The 22,428-nt window shown below is 35.1% G+C and overlaps 2 protein-coding genes across 9 annotated transcripts in view; one reads left to right on the top strand and one right to left on the bottom strand.

Moving 5' to 3' along the window:
* Window positions 1–18,325, top strand: part of twin (CCR4-NOT transcription complex subunit 6-like twin) — a 58,619-nt gene extending 40,294 nt beyond the window's left edge. For 4 of the 7 annotated variants that reach the window (XR_010733809.1, XR_010733812.1, XR_010733814.1 and 1 more), the window contains 9 exons: window positions 11,023–11,091; window positions 12,140–12,345; window positions 12,398–12,504; window positions 12,557–12,708; window positions 12,767–12,963; window positions 13,015–13,229; window positions 13,740–13,949; window positions 14,129–14,371; window positions 15,498–18,325. Coding sequence is in view for 1 of the 7 variants with exons in the window: in XM_066301084.1 (XP_066157181.1) it covers window positions 11,023–11,091; window positions 12,140–12,345; window positions 12,398–12,504; window positions 12,557–12,708; window positions 12,767–12,963; window positions 13,015–13,229; window positions 13,740–13,949; window positions 15,498–15,501 (1,160 nt within the window). In the remaining 6 variants the exon portion in view is untranslated. Of the gene's footprint in view, window positions 1–11,022; window positions 11,092–11,963; window positions 12,081–12,139; window positions 12,346–12,397; window positions 12,505–12,556; window positions 12,709–12,766; window positions 12,964–13,014; window positions 13,230–13,739; window positions 13,950–14,128; window positions 14,372–15,497 lie in introns of those variants that run through there. The other 3 variants (XR_010733810.1, XR_010733813.1, XM_066301084.1) reach the window with 3 other exon arrangements.
* Window positions 18,326–21,212: 2,887 nt separating this feature from the next.
* On the bottom strand, window positions 21,213–22,391 carry LOC136349462 (uncharacterized). Of its 2 annotated transcripts, none has more exons than XM_066301018.1 (3): window positions 22,232–22,390; window positions 21,509–21,602; window positions 21,213–21,455 (listed from the first exon to the last, which is right to left on the bottom strand). In XM_066301018.1, exons 1-3 carry the CDS (start codon window positions 22,328–22,330, stop codon window positions 21,334–21,336), a joined length of 315 nt encoding a protein of 104 aa, XP_066157115.1. In that variant the 5' UTR covers window positions 22,331–22,390; the 3' UTR covers window positions 21,213–21,333. The 2 variants fall into 2 exon arrangements, 1 of the variants encoding a protein (XP_066157115.1); XR_010733802.1 differs by having other exon boundaries at window positions 21,230–21,455; window positions 21,509–21,608; window positions 22,232–22,391.
* Window positions 22,392–22,428: the final 37 nt, after the last annotated feature.

The following is a 22,428-nucleotide window of genomic DNA, read 5'->3' as shown; positions in this document are numbered from 1 at the left end:
GAACGTAAGATTTCATGATGATTTAATTGTTTCCGCCTGCCCTGTTAAAAAATTTTTATTTTTTAAGTTCATCGCAAGAGACAATCAATTTCTATGGGCAATGGGTATATTGTTAGAATTAGGTACAATGAAATATGAATTAAGCAATAAAATTACAAAATGGAAATTTGCAAGTGGATCTGGTTGACGGCTATTCCGTCGATTGCAATAAATGGAATAACCGCAAAGTAGATTTGTTTGTGAATTTCCATTAGGCAATCTTATTACTAACTTCATATTTATTGTGCCTATTTCTACATAAACACTAAAAATTCCACGGGGTAAACTCGGTTTGGAATACCCTGAACTAAGTTGAGCAGGTATCTTCATGACAACCCTGGTTATTACTGGAGCAATCACGTCATATCTTTTCCTTTGGGAAGGTTTGTAAATTTGACCGATTTTTTTTTAATTCATGGCTTCAAGCATATGCCAGAATCGTGACCCCTTCCCTGTCGTTCGTTTATTTTTTTTAGTGCGTCTGAACTTGGTTACCCTCATAGTTCATGCGGCTATTTACCATAATTTGCTCATCTTTAATCGTTGCAGATCGTAAAGATGGATAACTCTAAATGTGAACGAACAGTGGAGGCTCTGATTGTAAGGAAGGTATTGGAAATGTGGCATAATCACGGCTGTATCTCTAAAGCTTTTTTCCGGAATCAAGAAATGCACTCTGTTCGCGTAATATCGAGTCATCTAGGAATTTTCATTATTCCGTTACGACATCGCATTCATCATCTATTATTTCTGCAACTTCATGTTATGCATTTCCTATTTCTCGTCTCTCACTCTCGTTACGTTGCGAAGGCCTCTCGTTTTATATGCGGCTGTGTTCGCACATAATTGCCCAACGACGCGCCCAAACACGGCGACTTTTCACGATCGTAGATTTCGTAAGCGATTCCGTAGGCACTTTTGCTTCAAACCTATAAGTATCACCTTTAAATGTCAATTCCTTCCTTCAGTTTATATTCTAAGTTATTACTAACGTTCCTTCCGACAGCCGCCATAGTATGGCAAATCACGATTCCATAGTGATTGGTGTCTTTGGCCCCGAGAACCGTTTAATAAATCGGATCGTAAGGAGTATCATAATAAATTGTTGTGATTTTCTGTGATTAACAGTGTAATAAGCAGTGTTTTGTTCGCCTTCAAGGGTTATTCACACATTACTCGCAGTTTGATTCAGTTATTCTCAATTGGATGCTGCTCGACATAATGAAGTTTAGATTGTTATTAACTGTTTGCATTTATTGTTATAAATGTCTTGAATCGCAGCCTACAGTTAAGTAGAGCTGCAGGATGCCGCTGTTGAATTTAGAAAGTTATTGATAACAATAATTGCTATTCGCCGTTGTAAATGCAGAAATGAAATCCGAAACCTCTTATAGGTACCTAAAAAGACAGCATTTCTGAACTCCCATTTGGGAAGAATTTATGGATTTCCTTGCAATCATACCTCCTCATGTTAGTATTCTGTAAAATTCTGCATTAATCTTGAGGAAATAAACAAAAAAAAAGAGAGATTTAGTTACACGACTCGGTTGATGTACATTAATATGGGAGAGTCACTGATCAGGTATTCACTGACCCCGATTTTAAGTGTTGCGTTATCTGCGGTCTAATTTTTTCTCCAAAATGGTTTTTTGGCATTTGGTTAACGTCATCTATCAACATTCATATTTCGACTAGACAGATTAGATAAAAAAATCAATTCATTGAACCATTCTTAACCAATAAAAATGGTGATAAAGGAGTTTGCTGATTTTAGGCGTGAAATCCGAGTTTTTTTATGTGTCGATATTCTTATTTATGTTTTGTGTCGGTAAATGACTCAAAGAACTTAATTTTTTATAGAAGAATACAGAGAGAATGAAAGTTATCGAGGAAATTCTTGAAGTACGAACAAGAATTATTTAAATTAGAGATCGTGTTCATTGTATATATTCGACTACGAAATCAAAATAAGCCGAGTGCAAAATTTATAGTGGAACCCCTTGTGTATCATAGAAGAACATTTCGAAAGCACATCCATTAGACACGTTCGATTTCAAGAAGAAGAAAGGAAGTAATATTTTTGATAAAATAATGAGTGATTTTCGCTTTGTTAAGGATATTTCAGGTTATTTTAAATTACTCCAGAGAAGTGAAAAGTAATTTTTTGACAAGACCCTGAAGTATGTTTTGTGTCATTTATAATTTTGTTTCCTACACTGCTGTTTATTTTATTCACTGACGGATTCATAGGCAGTTAGTCTCGATGTTGTTATGCACCTATATCTATTTCCCGTGCGATTAAATCTAAATTTAAATAATTTCAAGATCGGACGATAGCATTTTATGTGATGGATTCGTCATGCGAATAAAGACTCACAATTAAGTCGAAGAAAATGTATCATTACATCAATCACTTGACTTTGAACGGTGGGATATTGTAAACGGCGATTATGGAAGTTGCCGTATATGGGAAAAGGGATTTTTGCCATACTTATAAGCAGCTTTAGCCTAAAAATGTACTTCATGCAGCCAGCATAAGACAGTTGATAATCGGAACTGTAGGATTTCGTACAAGACTGAACGACAGCCTTTGAGATATAATAACAGGGAACGGTCAATTACTGCTTGTTCTGGAAAACTGTTTGGTACTAGTTTAAACCAAGAAGCGAGGTTCGAACTGCGTACAAAAATGCGAATCTTAGATCATGATGATATAAATACAATTTTTGATGAATGTCATGTTGTCTTATATAATCTTAATATGTAAATAAATAAGTCTTCTGATTTTTGATAGCGGATGATTTTCATTCGGAGCGGTTTCGGTCATCAACGTGTCACCATCTTTAGAATCTACGAAAGAATATCCTACTAGTAAAAACTAAAATAAACGGTAAACTAAAATATATTTTAGATGAGTATTTAAATTGGGTACATGAAGGAGGTTCCAACAAACTAAACTATTTTCTACACTTATCTGCGTCAATTTATCTTGAGAGTGTAACACCATTTAAACCGAGATGGCAGATCCAGATTAACCGCTGTCTGTCGCACGATCGTGATGGAAAACTGCTTTTTAGCCCTATTTTATTGAGCCGCGGTGGTTTTTTAAAAGCCACGAAGACGAACGAGGACGTGCTTTAAACAGCCACAAAGACAACACAAGTATCGTGAGGCCGAGCAATTGAAAACCACTTTAATAGGCAGTTTTAGGCACAGGAAAGTGTCGTATATCCACATCTTCTCCATTAATGCGTTTCCATTTTTTTATCACTTTGCTTTAATTGAGTTAAATCTACAAAGTGCACTAATAGTAAAGTTCTCTCCGGCAATTCTTAAATCACATCACGTTTCATTGTGTTCATTTTCAGTGTAAAAGCCCGAGGCTTCGGGGATTGACGGAACCACTGGCCTTGAGGTCCATTACATTCTAAACATGTTAACTAACGATTTACGTTTATCCATTCTCAAGTAAGAAGCGTTGCATGTTCAGAGGGTTTCATAACAAGTAGTGTATTGCAAAATTAATTGGACAATGAAACGAGAGGTTAAGGAACAAGTGCCTGCCTTACATGCTAATCATATTTGCATCTGCGGTTAATGGCTATATCTCGAGTGGTACTTGGGGCACCTCCAGTTACAGACCGGAGTGCTGCTAAGACGGGAATTTTCAGGGAAGGTGTCAGTTCCTTTAATGCTTAGATAACGTTCACGGAATTAAACGGAATGATGCTTGCATCGTTACCAAGGAATCACTATCAAAGAAGGTGCATATATTGTACTTAATACAAAGCTGTGTGGCCTCTTGTTCACGAAGCATGGATAGCAGTTGATTACCTATACTTGCATGAGCAAGAGGTCAACATCGGACACATAAAGAAAAAAGTAAATACAATCAAATACCACTTAGAGTAACCACCAACACCAATCATTGACATACGTCAAAACTGCCATTTCTTAGCGATTGAGGCAAGTATTTCACATATTTCACATACTCACATTCTAAATACCTTAATTTGGTTAGTTTTTGTATTAATTTTTCCTTCACTTGTACAGAAAGTTACAGATTTGTCATCAAATTGTTAATGAGGAATTTTTTCCGATGATTTTATAAATAGCGAGTGTTTTTAACTGAGATTGGTGTGCAATTTCATTCTTTCGACAGCTTTTCTTTGTGTGTACACGACGCGTTATTATCATACAAAATAAAAGAAAAATATTAAACGATTCGCCGCAAATGTATAGAACATATTATTAATCTGAGCTTTGAAAGTTGTAAGTGGCCCAAACAAAGCTACATTTAAAAAACTGCAAATAATCTTAACTAAGAAAACATGATTCAAGAGTTTAACCTGTGGCAGTGGTATAAATTAGTATCTTAGAAACTGAAAGAGTTACTCATATACTTTTAAAAACGTTTTTAGTATGCTTGCAAAGGGTCTGAAAACACCATGTGTCGTAAATCGTTTTTTGGAGTATAATTTATTCCGTCGGTTCTCAAACTTTTGTATTTAACACCTCCTAGTTTTAACTTGAGCAATTCCCCTCCCCAAACCCGTAGGTATTCAATTTATACCAAGCAACCCTGCCTAGTCTGGGTTACAAGAATGCATTTGTAGTTGTTACTAGTTATTTCAACGTGTGCAATTCTCTTACACAACAAATTTTCAAGTCTGATGTTCCAACGCTTATCATTATTATGGGTGATAATATAAATAAGTAGCATGTATGGATACGTTTTTTTTTTAACGAAAGTTTGAAAAAGGAGAAACTTGTACAGGAAAACTATAAAACAGTAAGAGATTGAAAAAAAAACTAATAAGGTATTCCCGATGTCTTTTTTTTAGACAAATTCAATACCGGTTTTAAAGAAATTTTATAGCTTCTTGTTCTCGTATTATAAACAAAATTCGATTTTTGCCATTTTCGAAAAGTCTTCCTAATTTTCATATCGCCAGTTTTCAATTGAAAGTATCGAATCACGTATCGACGAGAAATTTTTTTCATGTTCACAATCTCTAAAAGGGTTAATCGACAACGGCTCCAAAACTAACAGAAATCAACGTAGCACTTTAGATGTGACCTCTTTAAGGTTAGGTCTTTGTGTATAATGTGTTGTACGTGTCAATTTTTAATTAAAAAAAGCCATCATCTCAATATCCGGTCGGGTACTTCTGGGCCTATCCTCGTATTAAACACTCGTTGATAAATTTAATTCAGCATTATTCATATCTTTGGGCTTGGTACTCTTCGCATGTTCCAAGCAGCCTTGAAATTCTCAGAGAGCAATTGTCCGGTGTTTCTAAGTCATACTATAATTAATAATCCAATGCAAATCGCAGATTTTTGTCCCAGAGTATCCACTTGTTTCTTTGTTTATGTCCTTGTGTCGGGTAGTTTTTATATTGCTTTATGGTGGAACATTCGCGGTTTCACGATTGTGTAACGGATTACCCGTGTCGCAACAAGGTTGTTACAAATCTATACTTGGGGGTTTCTTGGGCTAAAGGATCGCATAATGCAATTATCGAAATTGGTTTTTATTATTATACCTTCGGTCGAGTTAGTATTGAAAAAGTCACGATGTTTTTATTAAGCCTCTGCGGTTAATTAACAAGTGCTCCATCAAAATGAATGAGTTGCTTTTCCTTTCAAACTAATTCCTCTAATGACTTCTAAGGCAAAGTGTGTTGAAGATCTGGGAACAATTAATTACCAACTATTGTGAGCAACTAAATTGTAGTTTTTTAACCAGAACTATGGATTAGATAGAGCGATTTTTGAAAACCATGCCGCTTTTACGTTTAAACTATGTATTTCGACAACTCTTAACGTTTTTGAAATATTGGATCATCGTCATACTTAATCAATTATTCTCTATGTTAAAGTCCTAACTTTCCTTTTTTTTCGTTAAACTTGTAAATGAATAATTACTAAGTGAATTTTTTCAATTATTTGTCATTCTTCTGGGATTTTCCGACCTTCATTATCCGGAAGATAGAGCATTAATCCGTGAGTATGCGTGTGACATGTGCCTGTTACCGCACGATTTCTCAATTTGATTCGTCATTACTTCTCGAGAGCACTGAAATTGGAAGAACATTTGTAATAGATGTGTAGCTATTAGCAATTGTGAAGTGATGTAGCTAACGAATATCTATGAATGAAGTTAAAATGGAGCCGTCATGCCAGATGGTCATTAACAAACCACGTTTTTCCTATGAACCAACCAGGAAGAGTTGGTCGATTTATGCCACATTATACACCATGTGGGCGATGTAATCAAGACGCCTTGCGAGCGTTTCTTTTAATTTCTTCCCATCTTGATGTCTGTAAATATTTGATTTATAATTATCATTGTAGTGCTAGGCCATTATGTATCAATCACTTTGATAATTTTTGTTGCATTTCGATGCACAAAAGCGTTGTTGGTGTTCTATATGCCGATGATTTCCTCGTGCATTGTTATTATGATAATTATGTCTCCCCGTTTATAACACCCACATGGTGGTATTGTGAAGATCATTGTCTTTTATCATCCATGTCTCTTATATGCTAATACGTTGGGTAGGGCGAAGATGCATGTAGAGATTGTCCTGCGGTTAACAGTGATCCTTTGTTAATCCGAAGATAAAATCATGCACTAATAGTTCTGTACTCGATACGCAAAGAAGAAAATGCATCAAGAATTAATAGAAATTGCTTAAAAGTTTCTTTCTTGCCCTGGATGACTTGTCCGAATTCCTCCGGTTAGCACTCTTTAGGAAAATAACTTTTCTAATTTTACCGAATTGACAATTTTCCTTCAATTTAAAATTTAAATTATTAAGATAGTCCCAGAAGTACTCAACCTGACATATACTTCGTGATTTTTTTTTGTTAAAAATTTCCTTATATTCGAAAGACCTAACATTAAGAAGCTTATATACAAAATAGTAGTAACGTGGAAAAATGGCTCGATTGAAAGAGATTCGTTAATAATGTTCGAGGTTGATGCCTATTTTGAAACATTCGAAGCTTCTTACTATAGACAGAGGGTATAGAAATCCTAGAACATCGCTGGGAAAAATGTGTCAATCTCCAAGCAGACTTTATCGAGAAATAATTTAATATTTTCCACTTGTTTTTTTTTTTTTTTTAGTATTAGGTCAGGTACTTTATCTCTAACTATCTTCGCACGAACAAAGTGCAAATTAATTACGAGAATACCAAAAACTATTGCCGATTATATTTATAATGAATTAATAACCAAGTTGTAACAAATTTATGTATTTTCAATCCAAAGCCATTAGCATGGCACTTTTTCATTAAACCGCAAACTACGATAATTGGTAGAACCACGAAAGAACGATTAATGGATTTCGCACAATACGACCTAGATTTCCAGTAATACCAAGTAAAAGTAAGAATCGGTTATGCTAATCCGACATCCCCTCGAGGCACGACATATCCATTGGTACTATGAGTTGTAGACTCGGTTGTAGAACAAAGCGACTGATCGGTTCGAGGATCTCAGTTTGATTGGATACAACATTAACTTTCCATTCGTCGCCACCGATGCAGTCATTTATTTCTTTCTTACACGTTGCGTTGACCCAGATGCCCGTTGAGGCTGTGTTGCGGAAACCCGGCTTTAGTAAGCTCTAATGAGTCTGGTAAAGGTGATCAAAGACGATTCAACAAGCAAAATTACTGTGAAAACGTATTCTACGAATGCGAATTGCAATGTAATGATATTAAATAAATCAACGTCGAGACCAGCACTACAGGTTAAAGAAGACGGGACTAAGGTAAACTAGATGACCAACTTCAAAATTCACTTAAGGATTTGTTTCTTCCTCGTGACATTCGCGATTGTCATTATTGTCGTTGTCGTCTTGATGACAGTGCAATTAGTAACATGTACAACCATAGTTATAACGTCTCCAAATTTCTGCGCGAAACCTCTCTGAGGGTCCAGAAATCCGCGCCAATTGAGTAGTCAATGATTTCACGCATTCAGGAAAATAACTCCCATCTTGGATTAACTAACAAGAAATCTAATGGCTTCTTTGTTCTACACGAACATTCTCAGTTTCCTCAGAAATGTGTATCTGTTGACGTTGTAGAATGCAGGACTATTGTATTATTTCTCTTTAGCGTTATTTTTTTTTAATTTCGCCACAAACGAGATTCTAAAATAATAGTTTTGATTTTGGAAACCATACAACATTCCCTAAAAATCACGTCAAAGTTGAGGGGATTGGTGGACTGTTTTGTTACGTAATTTTCACGTTATTTCGAAGGTACAGAGTGTCCATATAACGGCCCCTTCTCTTAGATTTGTTTTCCAGTTCAGAATTGTCAAATATGGGAAATAGAATTAACGGCGTGTCGATGAAATGACGTAAACCAGTTAATCATATGGATTGTAGGTCTGTATCTTCTCTCAGCAAATTCGAGACTTATATTTGGTCGGATATTTAAAACTGAAAGTTTCTTTTCAATTAAATTGAAATTTGATATATGAAAATGTCTCTCGCATATGAACCTGTGGCATTTAATAGATTTTCGTTTTTTTTTAATGTTCGTACTTTTCGCCCTTCTTCCAAACTATGCATGTACGAAAGGAAAAGCTGACTGTACATTGAATGCCTTTAGTGTATGTTTTGCTTTAGGCTGGAGATATTCTATTGTGTGCAGACAATTCACGCTTAATTTAGTATAGAAAAGAGAAAGTGGTCTGAAGACAATAGCATGCACTTTTATTTTTTCCGGCGCTGTCCTACTTTTATTTCAATCTGGAGGCACGAAATGAATAAACATCGTTAAAAAACAGACCACTTCTAAGTTTCTAATCAACGACTAATTACTTTTTTTCTTCGCTTAAATCTGCGTATATACAGTTATAGTCTAATTACGCCCAAGGTGAAATAATGCTACGTTTTGCGATTAGGTTTTTTCGGTTGGTTTGATTAATGAAACAAATGGTGGAACACAACAATGTAATGTCTGATATTAAGCATAATTTCAGCCATAAATCTACAAGCTTTCAGACCTGTCAGATTTGTTTCGAGCCCCTAATTACCTGATATTGTCGCAATTGATGTTAACAAAATTTTCTTATCTATCGTTATATAAACCGTCATTAAACCCGTGTGCGATCCTGTATCTTCATTAATATTAATGTGGGAGCCACCTTAATTATTGAGGCAAGTCGGTACTGTCTGTCACAAGTCTTAAGCCGGATGCCTTAATAGCTTCTGCAATAACACGTTCAAAAATCCAATTTATGTTCCCACCCTGCCCATTGGGCGACAATTACTATCATTATGGAGCTTGTCGCGCAGCAATGCCTTTTTTCCAAACTGCGCAAAGCTTTCGCAACTATTGAAGTTTGTTATCGAAAACCGAAACTGAATATCAATTATGTGAATTACATTGCTACGATCGTGCCGATAAATCCGTCTTAGCTTTAATTACCGTCATCCTTCCTGTTTATGTCTAAAGCATTACACAGTTCAGCCCTAAACGAGGCACCTTTAATATTGAGTTAATATTATTAATAATCCTCGGTCGTGGTCCACTGATTTATCGGTCACGTTTTAAGATTTATCGAGACACGGACCTAATAATGCCGCTGCAAATCCGACAATAATTGAAAAATGCTGGAATTGCAAGGCATCATAAATAATTTTTTTGTATAAAAGCTTTATATCCGGAGGATATTTTCCAAGAGAAAAAAACGTTTCAAAATAAAGTCAACTAGTAGCAGCAAAAAATCAAAGTCATTCGTGCAGGCCGTGCAAAAATACAAACTTTTATTTATGAACCGCGCGCCATTTTTCACATTTTCGCACATTAAAAAAAGATCTCACTTATATTAAAATACGCCAATTTATGTAGCAACTCTCAATTCTAAAATTAGTGAAAATCGATGAAAATGTTGAGCGGTCATTTCGAAAAAACGATATTAATTTGGAAATTTTGGCACCTCGTAGCGACAAAATGAAGCAACTTCTAATATAGGTAAGTTCGTCTGGAATGCTTTATTTTTGGTTAAGGAATTTTTGGTCAAACTTGTACATACATATGCACATAGTCATTTCTGAGACACCTACTTAAATCATTTTTTCAGTATCTTCACAACTATCCTCATTTGTAAGATTTCTAATTTTGATCATTGTAAACTTCAAACTCACTCTCTTTTCTTGGCACATACAATATCATTTCTTTTATCTTTTCATGTTGCCCTCATAAAATTCGATTCTCTCCGCCACTGACATGTATTGTCAAAAAGCAGTCTAAGATAGTTGTACTAAAGTAAATTGGACGGGTTAAAGGTCATCTTGATATTACTGGGTAATTCCGCTAGGTGGATTTATTGTGCAGTGTCATACCTAATAATAAATTGTTGTTCTCTCCCAGTCGGACCGTTTTCATGATTTATGTGGAGCTAATCAATATCCATTTCGATCCATGGTTCGCGCTCGTAAGTGTCTCTTTAATTATGCCTAGTAAAGAGAGTAAATATAGATATCAGATAGTAAATCTTTCAGAGAACCATTGATATATTACCAATGGTACATACCTATAGAAAGCTTACGAACGCAGCTGAATTGAGACATTACCAAGACCCAGTATGTATATGCAGATTGTGGGTATGGAACCGTAAAGTCAAAGCAAGGATTATTAAATAATATTTCTAACTAAGTTCAATAACCCGCTTTAGAATAACATTAATGTATGTAAACAGAAAAAAATTATTTAAATAAAATCAGCTGTTAAATATGCCAAGGAGCTAGAAGTGTTTGTAAATTGAATCGAATTTACAAGGTTAACGCTGCAATTAGTAAAAAAGGCAAATTTTTATGTTCTACTTGGGAAACAATAAAGTGCCTTAAAACAACATTTCTTTATTGGGTTAAGTATTGTAGTAAATTCATACAGATGCCAGATATGTGTAATTAATTTTTTTCTAATTGAATGTAATTATTTTTTTTGCAGTAACAACGCCCAGTCCGCCTCCCAGGCCGTGGATACCATTAGCTAGACCCACTGCAAGTCGACCAGCATGTAAGTATAATCACTGTTAAATAATTTCTTTAGTGTAGGAAGTTATTATTGCCTTGAGAATTGAATTTTCTTCAATTAAATATAAATTTGGATATTCATATACACACACAGTACACTCCACCAATGGCAATTTTTGACTTCACTTTGTGTTTGAATTTATTTAGCACTATACATGTACAATTTGGTTTCGCTACGTAGTTAATTTACAGTTCCAGCTTTCTTTTACAACTCATCTGATTTGGTGTTTATTTCAAATAAGGAAAGTTATCAAATTCGACTAGTAACAACAATCCTTCGTATAGTTCTACACATGTGGTACACAGCTTGAGCACTTTCAAATTTGCAACTTTTTCTTTGTAATTTCATTATCGTTCAGTAAAACAGTAGCCATACCAACCCATTGCGAAATCATCCCAACCCTTCTATTACTCTCAAGTTAACACATGACAACGCGGACGATGAAAAATGCTATTAATTGAAGTTGTATCTAATTCATTGATACTATTTTTCTTTGGTACCTTATACGGAAAAAGCTATAGATTTGATGAAGTCTTTTTAAAGGTCTAGTTAAAGGCCTCAACATTAGTTCTTTTCTAAAATTGAAACGTTATAACAAAAGTTCTTGACCTCCTTTACGAAAAGAGTCGGTGCCTGTTCTTGACCATCGAATGCTGGTTTTGGAGTATTTTTTCCAAAGCATTAGAATATTGATTAAAGGTCAGGTGGTCACATGGTCGACTAAATAGTACTATTAAACTAAAAATGCCATGGTAGTCCAGAAAAGGCGTAATAAGTTCTAAAATGTATGATCATATTTTAAATGTCCTGTTAACTGCACTAAAAGAATAATTTTGCATGGAGACGATGAAGAATGATAAGTGCCGTAATATGTCTTTCAGATAAAGGTGTCCATACTTTGATAAACTGGCCTTAGATACCAATATATCAGAGTTATGGTAACTTTGTGAACTGGGTAATTTTTTTTTCCGGTAAAATTATCAAGGCTTAGGTTATATTATTATCGTTATGTCTTATCTTCCTATTTCAGGTATTTTCACTGTGATGTGCTACAATGTTCTTTGTGATAAATATGCCACTCGTCAGATGTACAGTTACTGCCCATCTTGGGCCCTTAATTGGGATTATAGAAAAAAAGGGATCCTTGAGGAAATCCAGCATTACGCCGCCGACATCATCAACTTGCAGGAAGTTGAAATGGAGCAGTTTTACAATTTCTTCATGCCCGAATTAAAGGTAGTGGTGAATCATGATGTTTTGAAGACCCCTTGGTAATTTCTGGTTCTAGGCTCATGGTTACCATGGTATTTATTCGCCCAAATCAAGAGCAAAACACATGGGAGAGGCGGAGAGGAAGTATGTGGACGGTTGTGCGATATTTTATAGAACATCAAAGTAAGCACATTCAGGATCATTTACTGAATTCATAGGTTAATTTCAATTGCAGATTTACCCTAGTTAAAGAACATTTAGTAGAATTTAATCAACTAGCCATGGCGAATGCAGACGGTTTAGAACATATGTTAAATAGGGTCATGCCAAAGGATAATATTGGTTTGGCTGCTCTATTGCAAACAACTGAAAACGCGTGGGACAACGGTAAATTAAATTAATCAAAATTACTAATTCGAAAAAAAAAACTAATATGAAAACGTAGCTCCACCGGATGCGCAGTTCATATCACAGCCAATATTGGTATGCACTGCGCATATCCACTGGGACCCGGAATTCTGTGATGTAAAGCTTATCCAAACCATGATGTTAAGCAACGAGCTCAAGACCATCTTGGAAGAGTCCGTTCAGACGTTAAGGGCCAATAACGTCAATATATCGGATCCTAGCAATATCCAATTGGTACGTTTCAAAAGCAGCAAAAATCGTCCTTTATGGTATAATAATATTTAGGTTTTATGTGGCGATTTTAATTCATTACCCGACTCCGGAGTGATTGAATTTTTGAGTACCGGCAGGGTATCACAAGACCATCAAGACTTTAAGGCGTTCAGCTACAAATCCTGTTTGGAGAAGGTGCTCAGCTGTGATAAACCGAACGAATTTACGCATTCCTTCAAACTGGCATCGGCTTATAACGACGAAATCATGCCGTTCACCAATTACACGTAAGTGTTTAAGAAGGGGTTTCAGTAATCTACTAGTTCGTGCAACAATTACTAATAAAATAATTTTAATAATTTCCATAGAAGCGACGAAATCAGAGCAGAACATTGGTAAATTTCTCCATTTCTCTGGAAATTATCTTGCTGGTAAAGTTACCGTAAGTTAGAAAAGAGGCCCTAACGATTGATGTTTTGGGCGCACTTAGAAAATAGTAGTGCTACTTTATTGATTCCATCGCATCGCGTTGCAATGATGAATTTTCAATTCTTAGTAGATCAAAAAAATAGAAACTTGTCAAATTAAATGAACAGAAAAATAACTTTCAGCATGTTCAAGCTTCAATTGCAACAGCGTTCAACCGCTGGAAATTCCCTGAATGTTCTCTAAATTCTGATCTTCTCCCGAGTTTGAAATGAATCAAACTATTCAAAAGGAGCAAATACTGTAATTTTAATGAACAGTTTTCCTTCTTATGTACTACAGTCATCTGCAACAAAATATTTACATTGCAGGTTTGAGTTCAAAGGCATAATTGATTACATTTTCTACGCAAAAAACACAATGACTCCTTTGGGGCTGTTGGGACCGATCTCCCAGGAATGGGTGGCCCAAAACAAAGTGATCGGCTGCCCACATCCCCACGTCTATTCCGACCATTTTCCATTGTTAGTTGAGCTGGAAATGGTGCCCACGATATCCGGCCCGATTAATGGGATTATCAGGTAAGAATTTTCAAGATTAATTTTAAGTAAATCGGCTTCAAATACTTATAGTAGTAAGTATTTAGAAGTACATACTTATTTTTTCGAAACTACTGCATGTTCTATTGCATTTCATATATCTTGCTCTACTATGTATAATAGTGCTTGCTGATTGCTTATCTTTTTTTTTTTGTTTTTAGGGCAAATTACCAAGTGAGAAAGTATTATTATCAAAAAAATAACCGAAATCATTTTGTCCGCTGACTTTGGCGATGTTTCTGGACGTCCGTCCAAATTTCTAAATTATGCTTTGCTTTAGTGCCTGCATGTTTATGTACATAACGCTTGATTTCACCCACCTAGATACACCAACCAATAGTTTTTCACTCGTATATTTGAATTAAGAAGACAGTGACCATTACAGCAGTTCTGGTCGTAAGTAGGTAATTGTCGAGTAATCTCTGTTCTGACACTTTTCAAAATCGTTATCTACACAGCAAGATTAATACGAATTACTCGTGACATTTACCAGTGATTAGTTGGTTGCCTCCATTCAAATATGTCCATTAAACCACTACATGCTTGTACCAGTTTTTCTATGTATTTCTGTAATTCCATTATATATTATTTAATTACTTGACGTATTTTGAAAAGTGTTTTAAAGTAAAGCGCCTGGGAGTGCTCCAAAAAAAAATATGGAAAAGTCCAGCGTTTGTGTTTTTGTCTTTGTTGTGTGCGTTTTATATCATATAACTTTAAACCTAATTTTCTATTTTTTCTCTCTGAGAAAACCTACTATCATTTTCATTTATTAAATTTTATGTTTTTATCTACATTTTTCCAAATAAATTAACGCATTACCAAAAAGTAATCAAAAGTTTCGAGTAATGTTTTTTTTTAAATCGACTTTGCATCTTCCAAAAAATTGGTATATTAACTGTATTCGCATAAAAATCTTTTTTTATAAATACTGGGTGTAGCAATTATAGCGTGTTTTTTTCCAATATTTCCAACATCCTATTCAGCAGTTACACTATCACGTTACAATCGAAATCACACTTTAACCTTATATTTTTTAAAACATTTTCTTATTTACATTATTTCATTATCTTCCCTACTACACAAGAAAGACCATTTTATAGCATAATATGATTTTATTGAAAACGAATATCCATACACAACAATAAGAGACGAAACAAAGTGCAAATAAACAAGTTAAAAAAATTACTTACACCTTTTGGTTACTTTTTGGCTGAGAGTTAATTTTCTGGGGAAGTGTAGTTAACCTGAGTTTATTGGGTGTAAGTAAAGTGTAACAAAAAAGTTACCGTAAACCGAATGATTCCATCAGATTTATGTGATCACCTGCTAAACTGTAATTTAACTTGCCTATGTTAGGAAGTCTGATGTATAAGCCACCGTCGTGGTGAACCAGAATACCTGTGTGTTCTATAAGAGAATTGTTTGTAATTATTTGAGCAACTTATTTCTCCAAATTCATTGTGTTATTTATGTGGGACATCATTTATTCACCGTTTTCCCCGTTTTTAATAAAGTTTTATATTTCAGGTAGCAATCGGCGATGTGACACTAGAAAGTAGCCATTGTCGCCTTCGCATCGCCGTACCTGTCGATCTGTCGACTAACCGTCGGTCGCAAAACACCACACGCCATCTGAGAGAACTGTTTCACCCCTTACTAGTTAAGTAATCTTCATCGTGTACATTTTGGATGTAGGTACAGCCAGATCATTAACTGTAATTTTGTAATTTCAACGTTGTAAATAAATCGGTACCTGACGGACGGCCTCAAAATCGAATCAAAAAGTCGGCGGAAAAGGTAAAACTTAACGTCGTAGGTTTAAGAAACACGCACACTCAATTGGACTTGGACTGGTTTTGCTTTTTTAGGTTGCTGTGATTTTTTTTACTTTAATTTTTCGTTTGTTTAGTGACTTTGTAAAGAAACTTTGTACAACGTAAGATAGTCGTAGGACGGAGATGTGCTGACCGAGAAGACACGCCACCAAACAAAGAATTGTGTATCGTGATTGTGCATTGACACCGCTGTTTTGTTGTTTATTAGGTGTTGCCACATTTTTAGGTATTACGTAATTTTTAGAGTAAAAACATTCGCCGATTTAACTTTCAGCGGGTATTTAAGGTTTTATGCCTGAAGTTGATTATGTGTTGAGGCTATTTTAGATTGCGTTTTTGCGCAAAGCTCTATCTAAAGCAACCCGAATGTTTGCTTTATAGGGATATTGTAATAGTACGTTTTGCGAGAGAGGTGCATCAATCATTATTGTCTTTTAACAATATCTAGAATTTTAGAGTTTTTCCTTACTAGGAAAAAATCTCAAGAACACAACTCTTTTTTTGTGGTTTTATGAAATTAATTTAACAGTTTTCATGTTTTTCTTCTATTTTGGTTGGAAATAATTCCTCACAAATAGGTGGGAGCTGTTGAAGCTGTGGAAATGGTCCATTATTCTCAGTTGAAACCAACCGAGAATAAGATTCACAAATTTACTGAGGTCATGGATGAAAACCCTTGTTAAAAACTTGTTGTGTAACGTAGGAAAAAAATTATTATAAAAACGAAAAGTAGTAAAATAAAGTGTATGGAATGTGACTATTTAAAATGTATAAAACGCACTGAACATTTCTCGTTCCAAACGCTGAGGAATGACACAGTTTGACACTGTTTCATCAATATTTTCATATTTATTTAAAATTTAATTTTTATTTTTAAAAAAGTCTTTAAATTTCAACGAATGTTTGCGAAACTTTTGATCCCCTTTACATGTGCACTGTGAACAAGAGATTGGCAGCTCCAAATTAAGGCAGATACGGTGCATAAAATTAAGTTATTTCCATCTTTTATATCCTGCCAAAGCTTGACTGATGGTCGATTACTGGTGCATTTACCTTGTTACTATTCATTTAACCGTGAATAAAATATTATGGAAAATTCAATTATAATTTGCAGCATTACAAGATTTCCATATTGAATAATTGTTAATAATCAGTTTATAAGATAATTAAGCAAATTTAGGATATTCTCACTTAACCTTTTGAAAACTCCGGCTAAAATCGAGCCTTTTTACAGCAATGTAAAAGTGGTACAATTACATAAAATAAAACGGTGTTACGGAGGGTTAAAGTAAAGCAACAAATACACAATTTAAAGATTATAATTTCGAGTTGACCCTGTCCGAATTTCTGAGATCGCCCTGTGTTTAATGTGTTCAATTTTCTTCGTTTAGCTCTTTGACTAATAGTTGTATCCAGAGAAAGTAAGCATAATGCAAACGGAATTTCGATTTTCCTATCAGAAAGGTTACCTTTGTTCTTTCGATTGCTTTGTTTTAAGAGTACCTACGAACTGTGATATGTATTTGTTATTACTATTTATTAATAAGCCTATAATTCGTACATCATAAAAAAATCTGTCTGCTGCAACTTCTGATATAAAAAATCGAAATACCGGGTAGTTTTTAATGTCATTATATACTTAGGTATGTCTCTCTTTCCCGTTAGGTACTTAATTGTTAAGGTTGTTTCGGCATTTCCTCAACGTTAGCTGATAAAACTACGACATCCCCGCGGATTGTAACGGTAGATAATCTTTAAGGTATTGTACACATTTTAATTTTATCTGACTAAAGCGTATTTTTCTAAAATTTCTATTGCGCGATTGGTAGATTTATCAGCGGCCCTGCGTCTGAAATGTATGCTGAAGTCGGCACAGTTAGCGATAAGGTAAATAAGACAAAGTGTTTTAACCGTAGGTTGTTTCTTAATTTGAAATAATTGTTATAGTCAAACTGTGATATGTGAATTAGGGCATGAAATTCTGAAGGAACACTTTTTATACGCGAGTACTAACACCTTGCACTATCACAATTTGCAGTTTGATTAAATTCACTTATTGCACGTTATCAATTTTCTCTCCAGGGGGGCTCAAGTACAAAGTATTTTAAGATTGATAAGTCATATTTATTTGCTAGTTTAGGATGTGCTGTAACTACTTATAATTCGCATCTACAATACTACAAATTGAGATTATTATTTTTGTGAAGTTAACAAGTCTTCCCATTTTTCCCCACATATCTATTTCAACGACATATACTTACTCAGCAGTTGCTCTTAAGTTATAAGCTAAAACGGGGACTTTTTTCTTTTCCTCTCCCTGAAGAGAATTTCGATGGGATCCTATTCGTGGATAAATGTTTAATTACATGTCTCCCGATCTCAACTTTGTCTTATATGTTTTTAAATTTTAATTTTTCAGTAGTGCTTGTGGCATCGGACAATGGTTTTAATGATTTTTTTTTTCAATTTAAAGTAATTAGAATATTTGTGTATAGTTAATAAAGTGAACTTGGACCAGCATGTAGTTATTTTTTAACGATTTTCAGAAAATGTCTTAACAATAATTCCCTGAATATCCTTTCAATTCCGTAATTTCACCCCCTTTATTTTGCCACTGGTTTCTTAGTCGTCAAACTTTCATACAAATCTATGAAGGAAATTGGAACTAACAGCCAAACCCTTCCTATTAAAATTTAATAAGTGGGGTATTTGGAAAATTTCAACTTATGAACAGTTTATAAAAGGAAAATTGAGAGGGTCAGTTCACATGTTGATCAGTTTAGTAAAAAAACATCCATAGCGCCATCTGTCGATCCATGTACTAACGTTCGTCGAAGTAAATTAGATTCCATTATAGTTGTCAACTCACGTAAACTAGGAGTAACACTACCGGCTAATAGAGGGCGCAGAAATCGCTAAGATAACACTTATAATGGAATCTAACTTGCTACGGCGAATGTTTGAACATGGGTCAACAGATGGAGTCATGGTTGTTTTCTTTAAATAAACTCATCAACATTTGAAATGACCCTCTCAATTTTTCTTTTATAAACTACTCCTCAGTTGAAACGTCTCCAACTTCTCGACCTCTTAAATTTTAATTGGGAGAGTTTGGCCAAAGCATCCATTTTATTGATGGACAGATTGGAGAGAGTTCATTTCTTTCACAGATTTGTATGGAAAGTTAACGACTCAAAATCCAGCTGCACAGACATCAATATTGCGTAAAAGAAAATAAGTAAAAATCGAGTGGTCCGATTTAGACGAGATTGGGTTCCGCAGTAGCCGTACGATACAGCTTCGATCTGCCACGGTCAAAATTCGAATCGGACAAAGTCGACTTTTTGGTCCAAAAAATACCAAAGGCTATACATCAGGAAAATTTTCGGTCGAAAAAGTCAACTTGCTCCGATTTCGACAATACTTGGTATAGACGTTGGTACCCGAAATGCCTACTGCGAAACCCAATCGCGCCCAAATCGGACCACCCGATTTTCACTTATTAATTTTTTTTTAATAAAACATGATTTTGCACAAAAAATTCAATAAGTGAAAATGGAGTGGTCCGATTGCGGCGAGATTGGGTTTCGCAGTAGGCATTTCGGGTACCTACGTCCACACCAAATATCGTCGAAATCGAAACAAGTTGACTTTTTCGGCCAAAAATTTTCCTGATGTATAGCCTTTGGTATTTTTTGGGCCAAAAAGTCGACTTTGTCCGATTCGAATTTTGACCGTGGCAGATCGAAGCTGTATCGTACGGCTACTGCGGAACCCAATCTCGTCTAAATCGGACCACTCGATTTTTACTTATTTTCTTTTACGCAATATTGATGTCTGTGCAGCTGGTTTTTGAATCGTTAAACATTCATACAAATCTATGAAGGAAATTGGAACTAACAGCCAAACCCTTCCTATTAAAATTTAATAAGTGGGGTATTTGGAAAATTTCAACTTATGAACAGTTTATAAAAGGAAAATTGAGAGGGTCAGTTCACATGTTGATCAGTTTAGTAAAAAAAAACATCCATAGCGCCATCTGTCGATCCATGTACTAACGTTCGTGGAAGTAAATTAGATTCCATTATAGTTGTCAACTCACGTAAACTAGGAGTAACACTACCCGCTAATAGAGGGCGCAGAAATCGCTAAGATAACACTTATAATGGAATCTAACTTGCTACGGCGAATGTTTGAACATGGGTCAACAGATGGAGTCATGGTTGTTTTCTTTAAATAAACTCATCAACATCTGAAATGACCCTCTCAATTTTTCTTTTATAAACTACTCCTCAGTTGAAACGTCTCCAACTTCTCGACCTCTTAAATTTTAATTGGGAGAGTTTGGCCAAAGCATCCATTTTATTGATGGACAGATTGGAGAGAGCTCATTTCTTTCACAGATTTGTATGGAAAGTTAACGACTCAAAATCCAGCTGCACAGACATCAATATTGCGTAAAAGAAAATAAGTAAAAATCGAGTGGTCCGATTTGGGTGAGATTGGGTTCCGCAGTTGGCATTTCGGGTACCAACGTCCACACCAAATATCGTCGAAATTGGAGCAAGTTGACTTTTTCGACCGAAAATTTTCCTGATGTATAGCCTTTGGTATTTTTTGGACCAAAAAGTCGACTTTGTCCGATTCGAATTTTGACCGTGGCAGATCGAAGCTGTATCGTACGGCTACTGCGGAACCCAATCTCACCCAAATCGGACCACCCAATTTTTACTTATTGATTTTTTTTGAGGAAAACACGATTTTGCACCAAAAAATCTATAAGTGGAAATGGAGTGGTCCGATTGAGGCGAGATTGGGTTTCGCATTAAGCGTACGACACAGCTTTGATATGTTGCGGTCAAAACACGAATCGGATAAAGTCGATTTTAAGGTTCAAAAAATATAACGGGAAGAATTTGTAAAGTAAGACTTTTAACTGATTTATAATACTGCTACTAGAAATATTTAAAAGAAAATACTCAAACATTTGTTATTGCAAAATATTTTGAAGTTTTCGTGTATTAAAAAAAAAGCAATTTTTTGTAGTCGTCCAAAAAATTAGGATTTTTTTTATTAGTGTTGGTAGTACTGCAAATTGAACGATCCTAAATATACTATATTGTGAATATCGATAATGAAAGCACTGGAAGAAATGATGAAAAGCAAGAAGAATGAGAAACATAGAAGAGAAAAGTGCAGAAGAGATAAGAATGCTTACGGGGTTTCGAGAGGGATCGTCAGGGTGAAGAAAGGAAAGGAGTTTAATTGATCTGCGATCCAGGACGGACATAACACCTTGACACTGTGTGGGCTCCCAAGATCGCTATAAGTAAATCCACATGTCTGGTAAATGATTTTCTAATCTTCCATAAAAAAAAAGATTAATATGGTGAAAAACATGAAACGCTATTAGCTCCTGTGTCTTAAAAACGACCAATTTTAATATATTTTTATTATTAAATGGCATTAGTGGTTGAGCTATTAACATGATATTTGTTGCGGCGAATTTGGGTTTTCCTTCATCTCATTTAATCTTGGCTAGTGAGGGTTGTCATAAATGGTGTGGGTGGTGTAGAGTTTAATTGCTTTATAGAAGAGGGATTTGTAGCATCTGGAGTTGCCGCGGTAGTGGTTGTCAAAGTCGGAGGCTCTATAATGTGTAGATTATTCTCTGGTAAACACCATTTTTCCAAAAAATCCTACCTTCGGTGCTCTGACAATCGTCTTCGTAGTCTTCATCATCACAGTAATCGAATAGTCCGCAAGTAATTGATTTGAAAAGGTCGCTTTCATGCCACTGAAACTTCAATACTCAATGTATGTTTAGTCTCTAGTAATGCAGTAACATTATATAAAAGAACTCTAAGTTTTAGCTTCATAGAAGAACTATGCACTAATGGTAGTATGGTTTTAAGCTTGCTCAATGTTGATACATGCGCGCTATACAGGACGATCATTGAGATCTCGAAAACTCGCGGAGATACGAAGAAGTTTAAAAGGGGGCCAAATTGCGTAATTCATCGCTTGACCACGTACCGTTTTCAAAATAATCTAGCGCTCGTAAGAAAAAATAAACTTAATGATAGCAGCAGAAATATGAAACGTCGAATAGCGCATCTGAAAACGTGATCGTGTAGCTGAGAATAAGTTGCAGTTGCATAACACTAAAAAAATAAAAATGATATCTCCAATTTTTTTTCCGGTTCTCTTCGAATGTTTCAAATTTTGAAAACGCTATTTGGTCAAGCGGTAAATTACGCAATTTGAATCCTATTTAAACTTCTTTGTGTATCTCCTCTAGTTTCCTATATCCCAATGGCGAGGGTCGATATTGGAATGCCCTGTATACTTCTTTTTGAGTGGTAGATAAGATTTGTACCACAAAGTAAATGATTTATTATCATATTTTATTAAAGATTAACATACCAAATCAAATCCAAAAGGAGCATTCTTAACTGGTGGAACCATCAGGGACACTACACACAAGAACGCGAACCACATATGAACACTTCTTGTTGACATCATCTCCAACAAATTTTTCAAGGAAAGCTTCGTATTTGCTGTTAATATATCTCAAAAGTTAATAAAGTTGATGGTTAATGTGGCTCATTAGTCATTTCCCG

Source organism: Euwallacea fornicatus, chromosome 38 (genome assembly GCF_040115645.1).
Source record: "Euwallacea fornicatus isolate EFF26 chromosome 38, ASM4011564v1, whole genome shotgun sequence".
Classification (NCBI taxonomy): Eukaryota; Metazoa; Arthropoda; class Insecta; order Coleoptera; family Curculionidae; genus Euwallacea; species Euwallacea fornicatus.
This window is presented reverse-complemented; position numbering and strand designations above follow the sequence as displayed.

Bases quoted from the DNA above. Each gene is read 5' to 3' on its own strand.
- LOC136349462 (XM_066301018.1), bottom strand. From the start codon at position 22,330: ATGATGTCAACAAGAAGTGTTCATATGTGGTTCGCGTTCTTGTGTGTA. The intron at 21,603-22,231 runs GTATGTTAATCT...TTGAAGTTTCAG, and splicing joins CTCCTTTTGGATTTGATTTG to TGGCATGAAAGCGACCTTTT. The intron at 21,456-21,508 runs GTAGGATTTTTT...TACACATTATAG, and splicing joins CGATTGTCAGAGCACCGAAG to AGCCTCCGACTTTGACAACC.